The 21,467-nt window shown below is 39.0% G+C and overlaps 1 protein-coding gene and 1 non-coding gene across 2 annotated transcripts; both read left to right on the top strand.

Annotated features, from left to right (window-relative positions):
* Positions 1-12,705: 12,705 nt before the first annotated feature.
* Positions 12,706-12,812, top strand: LOC141635774 (small nucleolar RNA R71). The gene has a single exon (XR_012540435.1). It is a non-coding gene; the product is annotated as a small nucleolar RNA R71 (small nucleolar RNA).
* A 7,463-nt stretch (positions 12,813-20,275) lies between these two features.
* LOC141632141 (uncharacterized) lies at positions 20,276-21,105 on the top strand. The gene is made up of 2 exons (XM_074444716.1): positions 20,276-20,357; positions 20,414-21,105. Exons 1-2 carry the CDS (start codon positions 20,276-20,278, stop codon positions 21,103-21,105), a joined length of 774 nt encoding a protein of 257 aa, XP_074300817.1.
* The last annotated feature ends 362 nt before the right edge of the window (positions 21,106-21,467 follow it).

A 21,467-nucleotide genomic window follows, 5' to 3' on the forward strand; every position in this document is an offset into this window, starting at 1 on the left:
CATACACAAACACACACAACATTATTACTCCAACCGTTGGTATCCTGTGTTAATTCTTCTCTCTTCCTCGCTTTTTACATTCTCGTCGCCGCCGTCGCCCGATTTCCAAAGCCCGATTCCGTTGCCTTCCCTTATCATCCCGCTCGTTCTCTTTATCATCATCATCAACAGGTATGTTCACTTTAATTTTGTGTTTCGTCATTAGGGTTTTAAGACGATCATCTTGTTTCTTTTTTCATGCATCTGTTTGTTTTTCGTTTTCTTTGTTATCTTTATCATCCCGCATCATCTACTTTACTCCTCTTATCAGGGTTTAGGATTTTAGAAGCTCAATCTGTTGTTTTAAATTTTCATTCCTATTAGGGTTTAGGGTTTTAGATAATACTCTGCATGTACGTTGTTAAGTTGTTCATTTCCAGCTATATCATTCATATTTGGGTTTTAGGATTATCATGGGTGAAAAACGTAAAAGAAGTCAAAAGAATAATGAGCCTGGTGATAATAAGCCTGGTGAGAGGGTGCTACGAAGTGCAAGAGAGTCCTTGCGGCTATAGCCGCTAAACACCGCTCGAAATAACATGGAGTGAGAAGGGTTTCCCTCTTTGGTCCAAATGCGGGTCTTTTCTCCAGTTGGATTGGTGCTTGCACAAGACAGTTTGTGCCTATCCATTTAGATGATGTTAGAACTTTGAATCCAAAATTGGCGGAGTTATACTTGGCTCGTATAAAGGAAGGCTTTATTATACCCGATATAAGCCATGATGAGTATTTAATGCATAAGGCGGATGTCCACAGCGTGGAAGTGTGGCGTTGCTAGGGATTGGTTGTATGTGGACAAGGCAACGGGGAGATGCGTAAGAGCCCACCGGAAAACAAGTGTCCCACCATCAAGCAGGAAGAATGGGATCTTTTCAAAAAGATGAGAACTACTGAGAAGTTTCGGTTAAATATCCTCGCCTTTTAACGATTTACCTATCATTTTTTAATTAATGAGTCCTTTATATAATCTTTTTATTATCTCATCTACTTGCGCTTTTATATAATTATTTGAAGGCCGTTAGCAAAAGAAATCGTGCTAACATTTCATGCAAGAAGGGGAAATTCTATGGTTCTCGAGGCGATTCTGAAAGATAGAAGAGGACCTCGTAAGTAGCATGCATTATTGCCCTGTGAGACTTTATTTTTTTAATCACACTTGGACTTGCATTGATACACATTTACGTGTATAAATGTTACCATGTTAATGTGTAGTTGGCAAAGGGAGTGAAAGAGGTGGATCGACATGTAACTTATAAACATGGGCACACGCCTAAAGGATCCCTATTGCCGCATGACAAATACGATGAGGAAGTTTTGGCCAACATAGTAAGCATTATTTTATTAAGACGAGTTCATTACTAACTTTATTATTTTAGTCACAAATATAATTTGAAGTTTATTTAATATATTATAGGATAACGTATTGAAAGAGGTAGAAGAAGGGAAATTCACTCCCAAAGGGTCGTAATGACGTTCTTGCTAGAGCGATCGGCCGACCCGAACATCCAGGTCGTTTGAGGGGCGTCCCGTTACAGGTTGGAGTAACGAAATATTATGGGAAAACTGCCCAGATAAAGAAGAAAAGGAAGACTAAGTCTCGAGAACGCCGACATGGTAACATTTATTCTATTATTTTCATTTAAGTTCAATTCACATGTTATTGTTGGGATAAAAATTGCCGACACATTACATTCTTGGCAAGCGACTTGATTAATGGCATCCGTACTACTAAAGCTGAATCTTTGGAGGTAAGCTTTCCGAAGAAGAAGTGAAGATGATGGAGGATGTCATTTCTAAAGGGGGTAATAATAAGGTACAACAGATTGGTGAAGAGGCCGCTACTACCTTGGCAATACATGAGAAGGAAGTATCGGTCAACGAGATTCAGAAGATCGGTACCTAATAATGCTTCTGAAGTTGTAACAACTAAAGCCGATCAGGTACCTAATATACTTCCTTATTTTTTTTTTTTTTTTTTTTTTTTGGGTAAGATCGGGGTGTGTTTCACCGCCAACTTCCTCGACATGGTGCCATTGAATTGGTTAATTTTATTAGGTAAATAATGGGTCTGAAAAGGAGATGCAACTTGATGAGAAGACGGCTGATGGAAAACAAAGATACATCCCCTTCAAGTCGGTTCCTGTTTTCAGTAAGGTATGCATGAAGTGTTTAATTAGTTAAATTTATATGAATGCTTTGAAGTTTGTGCAAAAATCGGCCCGAGACGAAAAGCGTTTTTGCAAAATCTTTTGAATCTTTGAAGCGTTTTTGCAAAGATATAATAATGTATGTATGTGTATATTCTTCAAAGCAGTAAACAAGAGGCCAGCTATTCTTGCTGACCCTAATAGAATCGAAAAGCCACCCGTGCGTGTTGGCGGGGTCTCGTAGAAAACAAAATCTGCGAAATGAAACCGTAGTTCATGGCGAAAAACTTTTGCCGAATCATAGAATAGTAGAGATAACTACGGTCAATCCAGGCCATGAAAAATTTCCACCGCTTCCTGTCCCGATTCGTGACGACATTACCATTCTGGGAGATGCGCTTGGAAGTTTCATCCAATGGCCTGATACTCACATCTACTTGGCGAAGATATCTCCGCCGCCTCCCCCGAGCAAATGGAAAGCGATTGGGGTTAGAAGAAATACCTTTATATATATATATATGTGTTACATTTTTAATTGTTGAATGTTTTTATATGTTAAATTTATATGTTATTTTTTTTTGTAGGGAACAAAAAAGGCGGCTTTGGCGGATAAGCCTAAGTCCACAGACATGCCAACGAACTCGACTTCACAACAACTTGATGAGGTATGTATTTAATTAACTTCTCCATTTTTTTAAAAATTAACCTCGCCCTTTTATTTATATTTTGTCTGTATTTATAAAAAGCATGGTAATTTTGTGTAGGGGACCAAAAATACTGATAAGCCTAAGTCCCAGGTCTTACTCGCTACTACTACCTCATCATTGAAAGAGCAGGTTGACGAGGTATTTAATTAAGTACGCTTTTATTTTTATTACTCCAACTAGGATATGTTACCTTTGGATTTTTTATTATTTTAATTATCTATTCTACATGTGTAGGCTGGTGGTAGTAGCACCACATCAAAGACTCATTCTTTCCCGGCCGTGAAAGTTAGGAGTATAAACTCCACAAAATATAAAGGGAAGGATTACATGCAAAAGTAAGAACGGGGACGATGATGAGATCAGTATGAGGAGGTCAAGCCATCGCATAGCCTCCGAGCAACTGATAATTATTCCGCTCGAGGAGGATATTCTAGGGGCTGAGCGCCAAGCGCTTATATCATGGGATCTGCTAGCCGTATGGGCTGGACTAGACCAAATTGATATAGCACACATATTTGTTTGGATGAAGTAAGTTTCTTAATAAATAATTTCATAGTCTAATATTCTGACTACTAGGTAGATAGTGTTTTAAATACCGGAATTAATACCGTAATAATGTAGGATATTGCAATTGAGAGTGATCCCCGAGAAGAATATTCCATCCGATCAATACGATTCTCGTGCCCCTATGTTTTATCTTTATTTATTCCGGATTTCTCGTTCGAACAACGGGTAGATTATATTGCTCAAAGAATTGATGACAACCAAGAAGCTGATTTTTGGCGCTTATAATGAAAAAGGGTAATAAACAAATTAATATTACGTTTCCCCTACAATTGCATTTTCATAACTAATATATGTACTTGTTAATAATGATGATGTCTCTTGATGTAGGACTCATTGGGTGCTAGCAGCCATCATGCCGACAAAGAAAAAAGTTTTCTGGTTGGACTCTTTACATCATCAACCAAGCGAGACTTTTAAGCACTTGATTAAAATGTAAGTTTATAATACTGATTTATTTATAATAACATTTTCAATTTTTATTTATAGAAAAAAGCTCGTTCATATTTTTGCCCCTAAAAAAATTAGTTTCTGCCTCCTTTTTTATTTTTTAAAAAAAGGGCCTTTAAGAAGAAAAGAGCAAACGAGGAGGATCAACCCACGAACGATTCTGATGTTGGCCCTGATTTTATTACGATAACAGGGGTACGTGCTCAAATACAATAACATTAAGTGCAAAATCTGTGTTTAATACTAATACAATACCTAAAGTTCAAGATTCTGATGTGAGCCTTCTCTCGTCTGTTTTTTTTTATGTAATAATAGGTCCCTCGCCAGCCGGATAGCATACAATGTGGATACTACGCTTGTCGGTTCATGTTGGAGATTATTAGGTGAAGATATCTCGTTATTCCAGAAAGGGTTAGTAATAATTTAAACATGTGTTTATTACTTTTTTAAATTAGAGCTAATGTTGTCTTGCAATTGTCCGCTATATATACCATGATGTTGCTAATGTTGTCTTGCTTGCTGCTATATATACCATAATGTATTCTCTTTGTTTTTTCCGCAGTATGTAATCAACCAGTCACAACAGATTGAGCAATACTCAAGTATAGATATAGACGAGGTAAGAGACATGTGGGGCAACTACGTCTTAGAATATATATAGATAGAAATGCATGATACTATAGTAGTAATTTTTTTGTTGAAGTTAGGGAATGATTAATTAGTTCATGTAAATTCAACTCCTTGTAATTATATATATATATATATATATATATATATATATATATATATATATATATATATATATATATATATATATATATATATATATGATCTTTCATTGTTGTGGTTGAATTGAATCTATTGAGTTCGATGAACCCACTATGATTTATCTTTGGTCTTTGGTATATGGTGTCATGATATATGCAGGTTTTTGAATGGCATGAAACAAATTTAATTTTTCAGAACATTAGGTGTACGTAATAAAAACGGTTACTAAAAAAAACCGTTCGTGAATACCTTTAACAACGGTTAATAAAACTAACACCGTTGTGAATGACATTTACAAATACCCGCGCATAATATTCAACAACAGGTTTTAATCAAAGAACCGTTGTTAAAAGTATTCACAATTTTGGAGGTAAAATTACAACAACGGGTATTAAACAAAGAACCGTTGTTACTAACAATTTCAACAACGGGTATGTAACATAAACCCGTTGTCAAAAGACTTCATAATTTTGGAGGGAAAGTTACAACAACGGTTATACATACGACAACCGTTGTTATATAATTCCCTCCAAAATTTTGAAACACTTTCCACAACGGAGAGCATCCAATAATAACGGCTTTTAACCGTTGTGAATAATTTAGACAACGGTTCCACTAAATAAGCAAACCGTTGTAAATACCTTCTACAACGGCCGCTTTAACAACGTCCGCTTTTTTATTTTACAACGGTTTTTACCCGTTGTTATAGGCTGTATCTGTAGTAGTGTAAGTGCATATAATTCAAATAAAAACAATAACAAAATTAAAATTTCTAATAAAAAGGAGAGTGAATCATACCTGACAATTCAATTGCTAGAAGCAATGAAGAGAAAATCAAATTGTATAGCTTGTATGAGAGGGAAAAAGTTGATGGCGAACAATTAGGTCGGCGGAGGAACAACAGCGCGTAGAAAGAGAAAGAGTAGAGAGAGAAAGTGATTGAAAAAGAATAAATGAATGAATGAATGGCTAGCTGGCTATTAGAGTATATATATCAAATTGTAAAATGACGAATATACCCTTACTATTCCGCGCACATCTCAGCCAATTGTTTCTTAGATCTGATGGTTGTTATTAATCCTCAATCCTCAATTATATGACTCATACTCACATGATCTCATTCCCATATATATATATATATATATATATATATATATATATATATATATATATAGGGTCAGGATCCGGTGAGAACCACTAACATAATGAGAACCGTGAGAACCCTTACTAAATCATCATCAATTCTTGTTCTGAAAGTTTTGATGGATTATTTACCTTTTGTTTAGTTTATTCAAACACATTTTGAGTATAGGTAAACAATTTTTTTTTATTTTATTAACAAAATATAAACTTAGTGTACGAAAGTACAACTACGTATACTAAAATAGCTATAGATCCATGAAAACGAATACTAGGTGCATGAAAATTGTTACATGCATGAAAATGATTACTAGGTGCATGAAAATATCAGGCTCTAGGTGCACGAAAACGAGTTCTAGGTGCATGAAAATTGTTAGATACATGAAAATGAGTAATAGGTGCATGAAAATTAATAAAATGTTTCTCGTCTCGATTTCTGTCAATAATTTATACTTTTTGGACCAAGAAATATGTTATCTAGCCATAAAATTCTATGCCGAATCCAAATATGTCATTATTTTTTTAGAAAAAATATCCGTAAGGTAGAGTTCTCACGAGTCTCATTATGTAGGTGGTTCTCACTGGATCCCAAATCTATATACATACACACACACACACACACACACACACACACACACACACACACACACACACACACACACACACATATATATATATATATATAGGGGCGGGTTCAGGTATGAACTGAGTTACGGTACGAACCGTACGAACTAGCTTATTTTGACTTTTTTTTTCTTCCAGATACATTTTATTATTATACACTCCTTAATTCAGATACATTTTATAACAAAGCTAGATACACTTTTTCCACACTAAAATTTTAGATGCACTTTTATCCTTTTTAAATACTAATTTTTTTTGGGACTAACTCCAAGATACATTTTATACTATTTGTGGATACACATATCAGTATTGTCAGATACACATGTCAAATACTCCCGTATACGCATATCAGTACTGCCAGATACACATGTCAATAATCCTAGATACACATATCAGTACTGCCAGATACACATGTCAATATTTCCAGATAGGCATATTGTACGTGTATCCAGTAGTATTCATATACGTAACTAGTAGTATTCATACACGTATCCACCCCAAACACTATCACTACTGCACTCCCCGCTACCTCCACCGCCACAACCATCACCCTGCCTCTGCCATCACCACCGCCAAAACCACCACCCTGCCTCCGCCATCACCACCGCCGCCACAACCACTACCACCAATTACAACACGATCACGCCACCTCACCCAACACCATTATGCCACCTAACCCAACACCATCATGCCAATCAGACTATACTGTTGTATGCTTTTTGGACATTACAACTGCTTATGCATTCTGATTTCGATAACAGAACTAAATGTTTGATGTTGCTGTACTGCGAGTACCCGGATCTTCAAACACAGTCGATCAGAAACCAAACTCAGTATATTAGCTCAGAATCTCATAAAACAATAAGAAACCGTTTCAGATCTACTTATAAAACTGCTTGACTAACAAAATGAAGTAATATTCTTATAAAAGTTCAGAACCTTCATTCTACGGTAGCATTGTGCTGTACTTTCTCCGATAAGTGGGGAAGATATAGCTATATAAGAACCGTAAGTAGAGCAGCTCTGCAGGGCTTGCATTTTCTTCTCCTGGTTTGATGCCGAAATCCAGTGGACAAGCCAGGCTTCCTTGTTCTATCGCAGTCATCTGCAATTGAGCTAGTCCCCTCTTTGGGTCAAACGTTGATCTTTCTTCTTTTCCAAAAGCTAGATCTGCTCGACAAGAAAATGGAGTGAGCCACCAATAGCCGGAGAAGACAACAACCCACGACTTCTGTCTAACACTACACCCTCTCCCCACCACCGCCAATAACAACAAAACCCAACCACGACCAAATGGGGACAGCGACATCACCTCCATCGCCGACCTCTATATTACTATCATAAAGAGACGCCAATTCACAGTGCTATTAAGTTTAAAACCATTAGATCTAATATCAAAACATAAGATCTACATAAATGATGAATCAATAAATGATTTATCGGCGAGTATGGTGGTCGTCGTAGACGATTTTTGACATTGTCGGTGGAAGTGTGCAACGGAAGACAAAAGGTAAGAGAAAAAACGATGAGATGGGAAGATTGATGGTGAAGATCAGGTTGCCGGAGTCGTCGCCGTCGCTGGAGATATCACCGGAGATGTAAGTTGGTTGCAGGGAGATGTGTTTGTGTTTTGGGAGAGAAATGAGATATGGTTTGTGTTTTGACGGAGGATAAAATGAGGAGCCAGTGACTTAATTTCTTTTTTGAAGAGATAATAGGGAGTTCGTACGGTTCGCACCATAATTTGGTTCGTACAGATCCGATTCAATATATATATATATATATATATATATATATATATATATATATATATATATATATATATATATATATATATATATATATATACCAACTTTTTTTTGTTCCTTTCAAATTTTTTGCTTTATTTTTCTTTTTCTTTACTTTTTTCAAAAACCTCTTATTTAAGTAATATGCCAAATTAGAAACCAAAATTTCAACTCAAATGGATTGTGCACAAAATCCATTAAACCAAGACTCAAATCCCCTTCTTCATATTACCACAAACTCATAGACAACTTTCTTAATCAAGATCGGTTATTTTTGGGATGTAGCTAGTATAATAGGTATACCAAAAAGGAAAGTCTAAGGCTCAAAGGGGTTACACAATAGTGGTCCTAATCTAAAGGGTCGGAACAAAGGAAATTTGGCTTTGTGAGGCTAAAATGTATGCAATGATATGTTTCAAATTATGTACATAAAAATAAGCATCTCATGGTCTAAGGAATAGAATGGATGCCACACTTGTGCGTAGTGATATGACATGCCATGCAAGGAGGCCTACTCACAATCCTGATGAGGTCGGCATTGAATGTAACAGCCTAAGGAGGGTCTAAACCTCACCAAATATGTAGCTATGTCGAAACCTAGGTCTAGTCTATGGTCAACTTGGTCTCACAAGGTGGTCAAGCTCTCTTGGTCATGCCCCATTTCCCGGGTGTTTGCTTCGGGGTAGTCAGAAAGGTCCAAGCCATTGGGAGGGGAAAGACACAATTGAGACGAGTTTCATCATTGAGTTACTATAATCCCTTCCTAGACCCATTTTATGCAAATATTTACAAACTCAATGCATATGATATGAATGCAACTAAAACAAATATGCAAGTTATGAAAATGCTCTAAAAACTACGTGCAACAATTACGAACTAAATATGGAACAAGATGCTAAGCCTAACAGCACATCATCAACACACAACTACAAGTACCAAAAAGGAACACCCTCATCAACATAGCCCGACCTCCTCCATATGAATATATACAAAAGAAAAGGAAAGGTAAAGGAGCAGAGATTGGAATGATTATACCAAGCAGTCATCTAGTCTCTTAATGTCTCCAATGCTCTGAGTGTGCCTATGCCATTTGTTAGACAAACATATATACAATGCAATATTTTTGAAATTATTTCAATTTTTAGGGTTTTTGTGATTTTTTTTTAATATTTACAAATATATACAAATATCTACAAAGTGGATCTTTCCCTCTCCACACGTAAGATTCTCATCGTTCTCGATGGGACTAATGTAGGGAGAAAATTGGAAAAATAAAGAACATATTTTTGTATTTTCAATTTTCAAAAAAAAAAAGACATGTTTTTGGATTTTTGATTTTTTTAAAATAAAGGCATATTTTTGTATTTTTGGCTTTTTGAAAATTAAATGCATATTTTTGGTGTTTTTAAATATGGGCATTTCCTCCCTACACTTATTTATTAACATATGAGAGAAAATAGAATCGAAAACATATTTTTGGAAGGTTTTTGTTTTTCAATTTTTTTTGGATTTTTGGTTTAAAAGGATGCAATGCACGCTTTAATCTAAATGCACAATTGAATTACGATGCAAGCTAAACTATATGAATGCAAGTAAGCTAATTGCAATGGGATTTTAACATATATTACAAATGCTCACTAAACTAATGCATGGCTAACTAAATGAATGCATGATTCGGTTGGTTGGAGAGCTAATTTAAATTAACTCCTATTCGGATCATGTCACTAAATGTAAATGCAACGAAAATGCAATTAAAGCAAGGGAAGAGTATATACAATGTGGTGGTTCTTTGGGAACTCCACCAAACCTCTTCATTCCAAGGATGCTTCAATCAACCGGGATCACCATCTAGGAATCCCACTATCCCCTTACCAACTTTGTTCTTTCCTATGGTACAAGAGCTTCCAAGATTTGACAACACTTCATGTACACCGCTTATGGCATGGTGCACTTACGACCATTTCCGGGCAATTTCTCCTTCAAATTTCGTCTTGTCATGGACAAGAGCTATTTCCTTTTCAAGTTTGTGGTCAACTTTCCCTTTCCCTTTTAATTTGTTTTTCCATCTCTTTGGTTTCTTCTTATCGATTCTTGGTTTTGTTTTTGGAGATGTATTTGTGATGAAATCAAATTCGGGAGGGAAGACATTAGGGTGATCTTCTCGAACCTCAAGCTTCAACTCCTCTTTACCTTTCTCATATTCTACCATCAACATTTCACTTTTCCCTTTTTCATCAATCTTCTTTGGGGTGTCTTGGGCTAGGAAGTAGTCAAGCATCTCAATATTGAACATGGCATTAACTATTGGCTTTCTCAATTAATCCGGTAACTTGAATTCAACGATCTCATCTCCAACATTAAAGGACAACCTCCCCTTTTCAACATTGATGATAGCTCCTCCCGTAGCCAAGAATGATCTACCAAGTATTATGTGGGAGCTTTTGCCCATGGGGATGTCCACCACCACAAAGTCGGTGAGAATAGATATATTTCCCACCTTAACCACCATGTCCCTAAGGCCTCCAATTGGAGATTTAATCGTCTCATCGGCAAGCTTGATGGTTATAGAAGTGTGAGATAAGCTTTTAATTTCAAGTCGCTTCACAATGGCAAGTGAAATGACGCTCACACTTGCCTCTAAATCACACATGGCATTATTAATTTTTTGGTTCCTAACGTTACATATGATTGAGAAGATTCTAGGGTTGCCGAGCTTGATAAGCATTTTGCTTGATATGACCAAGCTACACTCTTCGTTGAGGCAACAAGCTCATGGTCATTGAAACTCCTTTGCTTTGAGATAACTTCCGCTAGGAAGTTGGTGTAGTGAGACTTCTCTTCCGTGGATAGAAGTGTGGGTTCCATTTTTTCCACCAAGTTCATGACTTTTTTGCATCGCGAGTCTTCATTGGCCACCTTCTCCTTTGGAGAAAAAAGTAGATGTGGCACATATGGAGCCTTTGGTGTAATCATGGGTTCCTCAAGAATTGCCTCACTCACCAAGTTACAATCATTTTCTTCTAAGGAGCTCTCCTCTAATATAACCAGTTCTTCTTTTTCCGGGTTGGTCTTAACTTCTACGCTCACATTTGGTGCTTCCATTATCTCTTCAAGCACAAATTCTTCATCAATCTCACACTTCCTCGGTTCACCAACTTTGGGAGTGGTAGGTATTGTCATTATCATCTCTCCTTTTTCCGGGTTGGCTTCAACTTCTATATTTTCATCAAGAACCGTCATAATTTGTTCAAGTACAAAGTCATATTCTATGCTCTTTCCTTTGGGTTCATTGTCAATGTTGAGAATTGTTGACATCATTGGGCTTGGGCTAGCATTCTCCTTAGCCATAACATGAGGTGTTGCATTTGATGACTCTTATTGATTTGGTGATGCATAAGGTCCTTCTTCTTCCACTTCAAGTCCCAACATAATTGAATTCACTTCCCTTGTTTTCATTGGATCCCTTGGATTTTGCCCTTGTCCTAACAATCCACCCGGTGGCCTTATGGGCTTAGCAAGAGCTTGAGAAGCCACTTGAGCTTCAAGGTTTCTTTGAGAAGCGGATAGGTTATTCATGCCTTGTTGGGTTGAATTTGCCAAATCTCCTATCATCTTAACCAAGTTGTCATATTTAGCATCATCCATGGAATTACTTGCTTGAGGTGGAAGCTCTTGATTGAAAGGTTGGTTGGTAAGTGTAAGAGAGAAGCCATATCCTTGATCCCTAGAGTTAGAAGTTTTGTTGTTCCCTTGTTGGTGGTATCCTTGGTTGTTGTTCCATTGTTGGTTTTCTTGGTTATTCCTTTTGTACCCTTGGTTGTATCCTTGATTTTGCCCTTGGTACCTTTGATTATTATTGTATCCTTGGCCGTGTCCTTGATTTTGAATTTGATATCCTTGATTGTTCCCTTGGTGGTGGTTGTTAAAATCTTGATTTTGCCCTTGGTTGTACCCTTGGTTCCATTGGTCATTGTTGTTCCATTGATTGTTGTTATACCCTTGGTTGTTGTTGTTCCATTGATTGTTGTTGAATGGAGGCCTTGGTGGGCAGTTTGATAAGTCGTTAAATGCTTGGAAAGCATTTACACCTTGTACATTGTTCCCCTCAAAGTTGTTCTAGAGTTTGTTGTCACATGTATCATAGGTGTGTCCAACCCCTCAACATGCCTCACATGAAGGTATTTGCATCACTTCAACTTGGTTCACTTGCTTCCTACTCAACTCCTCAAGTTTCTTGCTGATCATATTAAGTTTGGCATTAGTCTCCATATTCACTAAGAACTCGGGAGGGGGCTTGCTTCTTCTCAAGATATTCACTCTTGTGCCGTAGTTTGCTTCAGAGTCCACCATTTTCTTGATTAAAGCGGTGCCTCGGCATCCCCAAGGTGGTCAAAGCCACCTCCTGCGAAAGCATTCACCATTTCTTTCGTTCTTGGCAATAGTGTTTGGAAGAATGTTTGAGTGATATACCAAGCCGGTATTCCATAGTGAGGACGACGAGCAATCAAATCTTAGAATCTATCCCATGCTTCACCCAAGGACTCCCCGTATTCTTGTTGGAACGTTGTGATTTCATTGCGAAGTATTGCGGTCTTTGAAAAGGGTTAGTACTTGGCAAGGAATGCCTTGGCTAGAGAATCCCATGTAGTAAAGGTGTCCGGTAGTTGGACATTTAACCACCTATCCGCCTTGTCCTTTAAGGTGAAGGGAAAAACCATGAGTCTCAATGTGTCTTCGGGGACTCCATTCTTCTTCATTATGGCTACCTTACCGTTGAATTTGCGAAAACGTGCATGGGCATCTTCGTCGACATTTCCATGGAAACTATCCCTCTCGATCAACCCAAATTGTGCGGGATGTATCTCAAAGTTGTTTGGAGCCAAGATACCGAAACTGATTGGTGAAGAAGAGTCGTCCGGGTTTGGTACATTGTGATCTCTTAGAGCCGCCATTTGGGGTGTTATAATTGGTGTATTTGGTGATGTTTGTGGTGGTTTATTTGTGGGAAGATGATAGTTATGACTGCGTAGAGAGAGAAGACGAGTTTTGACCTTGATTTCCGCGCCTATGGCTAGGAAATCAAATCTTCAGCGACAACGAGAGATGACCTTGCGAGAAGGAAGCATTCATGCTACTCATAATGACACATCCAGCAAAAACTCAGATAAAGAGACAGAGTCTGTAGAGGAAAACCGTATTGAAACATGCCCTAAATCTAACCGGAATGGACCAGATGGAGAAGAAGGAGGAAAGATGAAGAATGTTAATGAATTGGTAGGAGTTCCTGAATTAGTTGTTGAAACTGAAAGTGAGGAAGACACAGACATTGATGAGGATGAGACAGACAATGACGAGGAAGAATATATAGTGAAGGACACTGAGGAGAACTTGACATCTGAGGAAGATGATGCTAAAACAGAGGATGATGAATTACTCCAAATTCAGTCTAAGGACGTGGAGGAGGAGGTTGCTTATTGGAATCAGGCGGTGTTGTGCTATATCCTAGGTGCCAATCCTCCATGGGAGGTAATTGAGGGCTTCATTAGGCGTATCTGGACAAAATACAACATTGATAAGATATCATTTATGCCAACTAGTGTGTTTCTTGTAAGGTTTAGAACCATGGAGATGAGAGATAAAGTACGGCAAGCAGGGGACTTTCTTTTTGATAACAAGCCTATGATAGTCAAAGCATGGAATAAAGACTTGGAAATGACAAAAGAGGACATGAAGTCAGTGCTTGCTTAGATTAGACTGCATAATCTACCTTTAAAATTATGGGGAAAAAGCTTGCCCAAGATCTCGAGCTTGGTAGGAAAATATGTTAAGAATGATCAGGCTACAGAAGAAAGGACGAGGTTGGGATTTACTAGAGTTATGGTGGAAATGATGGTGGATCAGAAGCTCCCACACAAACTCTCGTTCAAAGATGAAAATGGGAAGGTGGTTCAGGTAGATATAGAGTATGAATGGAGACCTGTGAAATGCACCAAGTGTAATACTACGGTTTTATGAGCCTCTGGGTACTCTATCGAGTGGTCCTTACTCTGTCGAGTAAGGGTGTTTTGGTTTTTAGAAAAGTATTCTGCTAATAGGGTACTCGATCGAGCATCCTGGGTACTCGATCGAGTAAGTGGCACTCGATCAAGTACGTCAGCTACTCGATCGAGTAGCTCGGTTTACGGGTGATGTTTTGTCGGGTTTTGTTAATAACACGGATTAGTATTTAAATCATCCAGTCATCTTCATAATACACTTTTACAAACCTAACTACATTGAAAAGAGATTTAAGTTACATTCTTCGCATTCATCCGTGTTATTGACAAATCCCGGAGCTTGAGAGGTCGGATTTCATCGTTCTTTACATATTTGTGATCCTTGCGTCGAGGGTAAGATCTACGTACCGATTTTATATTATTTAATCAAGTTTGTTTAAACCCTAATTTGGGGGATTGGGGATTTGTGTTAGTTTTGTATGGTTAGTGATTATGTGATGATATGTTAGGAGAAGGATTCATAGAGGAGGCTTTTTGATACAGCTGTTGAGATCGTCTGTGTGTGTTACATTCCAGGTAGGGTTTCCCTACTCAGTATTAGTCACATAATGTGTTGGTTGTTGGTTGTGATTGTTGTATAATATCGTATTCGTATTGTGACGGTTGTTGGAATTGGTTACTGTTGATAGTTGTAATTGTTTGTATCTATCTGTGGTATTCGGGGTGCATCGCTGGCTGAGTGGGGTCACTTGCAGGAGTGGCTTCATGCCCATTATTCGCCTTCTGTGGAACCCGCGCCACAGAAGGGATGTGCACATTAATGGATTTGGGTTATGCGCTCTATGGTATGAGCGGGGCTTAGGTGGGAACGGCTGCGGTCCCCCACTGGCGGAGTGGAGTAACCTGTTGCGATGGGTATTTTGGCAGGACTACACACTTTAGTGTGTAGTCAGTGACGAGGAGTGATTATGGAGTTTGGGTTATGTGACGGTTGAGATGTGTTGGTTTCTGTCTTATAGTGATTATATATTTGATTGTGTGATTAGTCGACCCGTCTTTGTTTTGAAAAAGCGTGGTGATCCATGCGGGGATGGTGAGCAGTTGTTGAGCAGGTATGAGTCGAGACATATGGGCTAGCTGGGATGAGTCACCACGAGATGATAGAGTCTTCCGCTGTAGCTTGATAGTTTGTCAAACATTTTATTTAGTTGATCATCAGTGGGTTTAAGAACATGTAACCATATTTTTATCAGTTGGTTTTGGATTGTATTCACTAAACTTTATACTATTTAAATGTTGTTTCTTTATTGTCTTTTGATTATCACTGCCTCGGGAAACCGAGATGGTGACATCTTTATACCTGAGTGGTCCTGGTAAGGCACTAGGAGTATGGGCATTATGAGTATGTGGTGATGCCTTTTGGGTTATCTAATGCACCGGCTGTGTTTATGGATTTGATGAATAGAGTTTTCAGTCAGTTTCTGGACAAGTTTGTGGTGGTTTTCATCGATGACATCTTAGTCTACTCCAAGACTAAGGAGGGACATGAGGAACATCTGAGGATTGTGTTGCAGACCTTAAGGGAGCATGAGTTGTATGCTAAGCTGTCCAAGTGTGAGTTCTGGTTAGAGAAAGTTGCTTTTCTGGGACATGTGTTCTCTAAGGATGGGGTAGCTATGGATCCGGCAAAGATTGAGGCAGTTACCAAGTGGGAAGCACCGAAGAATGTAGCTGAGATTCGGAGTTTCTTAGGTTTAGCTGGATACTACAGACGGTTAGTGAAGGATTTCTCCAACATTGCTAGACCTATGACGGCTTTGATGAGGAAAGAGAAAAGGTTTCGTTGGGATGAGAGTTGTGAGATGGCGTTCCAAACATTAAAGGAGCGTTTGACCACTGCTCCTATCCTAGCATTGCCTGAAGGGAGTAAGAACTTTGAGGTTTATACAGATGCCTCGAAGAATGGGTTGGGGTGTGTGTTGATGCAGAACGGTAAAGTCATTGCCTATGCTTCTAGGCAATTGAAACCTTATGAGGAGAATTATCCTACACACGATCTAGAGTTGGGTGCAGTGGTGTTTGCTCTCAAGATTTGGAGACATTACCTTTATAGGGCGACCTTTAATTTAAGGTATTCTCAGATCACAAGAGTCTCAAGTACATCTTCACTCAAAAGGAGTCGTTGAACATGAGACAGAGGAGGTGGATGGAGTTGATTGGCAATTATGACATGGATATTATCTACTATAAAGGGAAAGCCAATGTGGTTGCAGATGTTTTGAGCAGAAGAGTGTACATTCCTTGTGCACAGCTATATCTTTGATGAGGTTGAGAGATGAGGTTGGGAGGTTTGGGATACATATGATGCAGAGAGGGGATGCCTTGGGAGATTTGACAGCGCAGCCTAATCTATATGATGATATTCGAGGTAAACAGGTGTTGGATCCTAAGATGGTAGAGTGGAGACCTGGAGTAGAGAAAGGGAGAGTGTCTAGATTCTCTATTCATACAGACGGTAGTTTGAGGTTTGATGGGAGGTGGTGTGTCCCTAATGATGAGGAGCTGAAAAAGACAATCATGACAAAGGCACGTTGTACACCATATTCGGTACATCCAGGTGGTTACAAGCTGTACAAGGACTTAAAGAAGACGTTCTCGTGGCTTGGGATGAAGAAAGAAACAGCTGAGTTTGTGGCCCGTTGTTTGACATGTCGGAGAGTTAAAGGGGAACAACGACGACCACAAGGTAAGATTCAATCTCTTGAGGTACCTGAGTAGAAGTGGGAATCCATCTCTATGGATTTTATCGTGGAATTGCCAAGGAGTCAGCAGGGTAACAACATGATATGGGTTATAGTGGATCGACTGACCAAGTCAGCTCATTTTATGCCAATGAAAGATACATGGACTAAGGCACAATTAGCTATGGCCTATCGGAAGCATGTGTTAAGGTTACATGGGGTGCCTAAAGACATAGTATCTCACAGAGATGCAAGGTTTATCTCAAGGTTTTGGAAAGAGTTGCAGGAATCTTTGGGAACAACGTTGAAGATGAGTACATCATTTCATCCTGCATTAGACGGACAGACCGAGAGAACAATCAAGACTCTTTAGGCTATGTTACGAGCTTGTGTGATGTATTTTGGTGGTAGCTGGGAACAGAGGTTGGATTTGATTGAGTTTTCTTATAACAATGGCTATCACACTAGTATTGGCATGGCGCCATTTGAGGCCTTATATGGGAGGAGATGTAGGAGTCCGATTTGTTGGGACGACAGTGCAGACGCAGTGGTTTTAGGACTAGAGATGGTACATGAGATGGTTAAGCAGATAAAGATGATCAGGGAAAGGATGAGAGCAGCTCAGGATAGGCAAAAGAGTTATGCAGATCTACATCGCCGGGATATCGAGTTTCAGGTTGGGGATAAGGTTCTTCTAAAGGTGTCTCCTATGCGTGGGGTTATGAGATTTGGAAAGAAAGGCAAGCTGAGTCAGAAGTTCATAGGGCCATATGAAATCCTAGACCGGGTTGGAGAGGTTGCTTATCGTTTGGCTTTACCGTGTTCTTTGAATAGGGTACATAACGTGTTTCATTTATCTCAGTTGCGCAAGTATGTGAGTGATCCGTCACATGTGTTAGAGTCAGAGAGCATAGAGCTAGATGAGTCCTTGTCTTATCTTGAGGTGCCTAAGCAGATTCTTGACCGGAAGGTTAGGAAGACTAGGATGGTGAGACAGTTTTTCTTAAGATCCTTTAGTCTAATCATGAGGTAGAGGAAGCTACATGGGAGGCAGAGGAGGCCATGAGAGAGCGTTACCCTTTCCTTTTTGATCAGGTATGTATGGTTACGGGGACGTAACCTTGTTTCTTTTAGGAGGGTAGGAGATGATCGCAAAGAGTTTTTACACCCTTTTTGTGTTGTGTCGGTATGTTTTGTAGTGGTTTGAGTCGGGTTGAGTTTGGTTTGAGTCGGGTTTAGTTTGGTTCGTAGCATGTTTTTATGTTGAGTATTGTTTTGGTTGTTGTGTCGGGAGTGTGGTGGCATGTTTTGTTTTGTTGTGGTTTGAACTTCGGGGACGAAGTTCTTTTTAAGGAGGGAAGACTGTAATACTACGGTTTTATGAGCCTCTGGGTACTCTATCGAGTGGGCCTTACTCTGTCGAGTAAGGGTGTTTTGGTTTTTAGAAAAGTATTTTGCCTGTAGGGTACTCGATCGAGCATCCTGGGTACTCGATCGAGTAAGTGGCACTCGATCGAGTACGTCAGCTACTCAATCGAGTAGCTCGGTTTACGGGTGATGTTTTGTCGGGTTTTGTTAATAACACGGATTAGTATTTAAATCATCCCGTCATCTTCATAATACACTTTTACAAACCTAACTACATTAAAAAGAGATTTAAGTTACGTTCTTCGCATTCATCCGTGTTATTTACAAATCCCGGAGCTTGAGAGGTCGGATTTCATCGTTCTTTACATCTTTGTGATTCTTGCGTCGAGGGTAAGATCTACGTACCGATTTTATATTATTTAATCAAGTTTGTTTAAACCCTAATTTGGGGGATTGGGGATTTGTGTTAGTTTTGTATGGTTAGTGATTATGTGATGATATGTTAGGAGGAGGATTCGTAGAGGAGGCTTTTTGATACAGCTGTTGAGATCGTCTGGGTGTGTTGCATTCCAGGTAGGGTTTCCCTACTCAGTATTAGTCACATAATGTGTTGGTTGTTGGTTGTGATTGTTGTATAATATCGTATTCGTATTGTGACGGTTGTTGGAATTGGTTACTGTTGATAGTTGTAATTATTTGTATCTGTCTGTGGTATTCGGGGTGCGTCGCTGGCTGAGTGGGGTCACTTACGGAAGTGGCTTCACGCCCATTATTCGCCTTCTGTGGAATCCGCCACAGAAGGGATGTGCACATTAATGTATTTGGGTTATGCACTCTATGGTATGAGCGGGGCTTAGGTTGGAACGGCTGCGGTCCCCCACTAACGGAGTGGAGTAACCTGTTGCGACGGGTACTCTGGCAGGACTACACACTTTAGTGTGTAGTCAGTGATGAGGAGTGATTATGGAGTTTGGGTTATGTGACGGTTGAGATGTGTTGGTTTCTGTCTTATAGTGATTATATATTTGATTGTGTGATTAGTACTGACCCCGTCTTTGTTTTGAAAAAATGTGGTGATCCATGCGGGGATGGTGAGCAGTTGTTGAGCAGGTATGAGTCGAGACATATGGGCTAGCTGAGATGAGTCACCATGAGATGATAGAGTCTTCCGTTGTAGCTTGATAGTTTGTCAGACATTTTATTTAGTTGATCATCAGTTGGTTTAAGAACATGTAACCGTATTTTTATCAGTTGGTTTTGGATTGTATTCACTAAACTTTATACTATTTAAATGTTGTTTCTTTATTGTCTTTTGATTATCATTGCCTCGGGAAACCGAGATAGTGACATCTTTATACCTAAGTGGTCCTGGTAAGGCACTCGGAGTATGGGGTGTCACATTAAGTGTCAGGGAATGGGGCATGATATGGAACAATGCAAAAGAGGAGAGCAAAATAAGGTGAAGACAGTGGTGGTTAAGAAGGTTTGGAGGCCAAAGCAAACTGTGCCTGTGGTTAATATGGACCCTCCCCCCTCTGTAGTGAATGGGACTATTCAGACACCAGGTAGAGCTGCTTCAGTGACCACGCCCATACCCAGAACAACTACTAAAAGGCTAACAATTTTGAGTAGAAGGCCAGAAGCAGAGGGATATAGTAATACTGAATTTGGAGCACATTCCTACAAGGAGATTCTTTCTTCACTGTCTAAGGAAAATGAGGCTCAAGGTAATGGAAATTTGTCTCCTCAGAATGTTTTGAATGGATAGTATAGGGTTCTGGAATATTAGAGGATTGAATAGAGTAGGTAAGCAAAAACATATTAATTTTTTCTTACAAAATAAGGGAGTTGGTTTATTTGGTCTTTTGGAAACAAAAACAAAGAGTAGATTTTATAATAAAGTAGCTAATAATTTTCACTCTGAGTGGTGCATATCTACTAACAATGGCTATCACAATGGAGGTAGAATATGGATCCTGTGGAAACCTAGAATGTTCAGAGTACATTTCATTGAATACAATGCTCAGTATGTTCATATCAAGATTGATTCTTTGCTGGATAAAGAAGTTTTTTACTTGACAGTGGTCTATGCTTTTAATGGGATTCATGAGAGGGCTCCTCTATGGGAACATTTAAGAAAGATTACAGGTCAGGTTCATGAACCATGGGCCATAGCAGGTGACTTTAACTGTGTTATGTCTGTAAATGAGAGGATTAGAGGGAATGCTACAGCTGCTGAAATGGACCCTTTCAGGGGGTGTATGGAGGACTGTGAGGTAGTGGACATAGCTGCTATAGGGTCTCTATATACTTGGAACAATAAACAAAGGCTAGAGGAGAGAATCTATAGTAGACTTGATAGATTTCTTGTCAACAAAGAATGGTGTGACCATTTCCCTGATCTGTACACCCACTTCCTTCCAGAAGGTTATTTTGACCACTCACCTTGCTTGATTGGGAGTAATCAAAGAATGAAAGGCAAAAACAGTTTCAAGTATTTTAATATGTGGGGCAGTTCAAAGGATTTCTTAAATATAGTAAGGCAGGTTTGGCTTCAAAACATCTGGGGTTCTCCTATGTACAGACTGGTTAACAAATTAAAGTGCTTAAAGCCTGAATTGCTTGAATTGAATAGGGATGGTTTTAGTGACATTGAACAAAATACTAGCATTCTTCAGAAGAAAGTGGAGGGGTTACAGAAGCAACTGGGGCAGGATCCTACTAACCTGGCTTTGATACAACAGGAGTATGAGGCTTCTCAGGAGCTTAAATAGGGATAGTTTTCTCTATCAAGAGGCAAAGAGTGTTTGGATTAAGGATGAGGGACTCTAATAGTGCTTCTTTTCATAACTCTATAAAGAAGAGAAGAAATCAAAATAAGGTGATCATGATTGAAGACAAGAATGGGAAGTTATGTGACACCCCTGAACAAGTCAAAATTGCTTTTCTAGATTACTATCAACACCTGCTAGGCTCAAGCCAAATGACAAAGAGGATTCATAAGAAGATTGTTGATCAGGGTCCTAGATGCAATGAGGAACATCATGCTGTCTTGCTAAGACCTGTCACTGGGGAAGAAGTGAAAGAGGCAGTTTTTAGCATACCTGACATAAAGTCCCCAGGGCCTGATGGATAC

This window comes from Silene latifolia, chromosome Y (genome assembly GCF_048544455.1).
Source record: "Silene latifolia isolate original U9 population chromosome Y, ASM4854445v1, whole genome shotgun sequence".
In the NCBI taxonomy this organism is placed as follows: Eukaryota; Viridiplantae; Streptophyta; class Magnoliopsida; order Caryophyllales; family Caryophyllaceae; genus Silene; species Silene latifolia.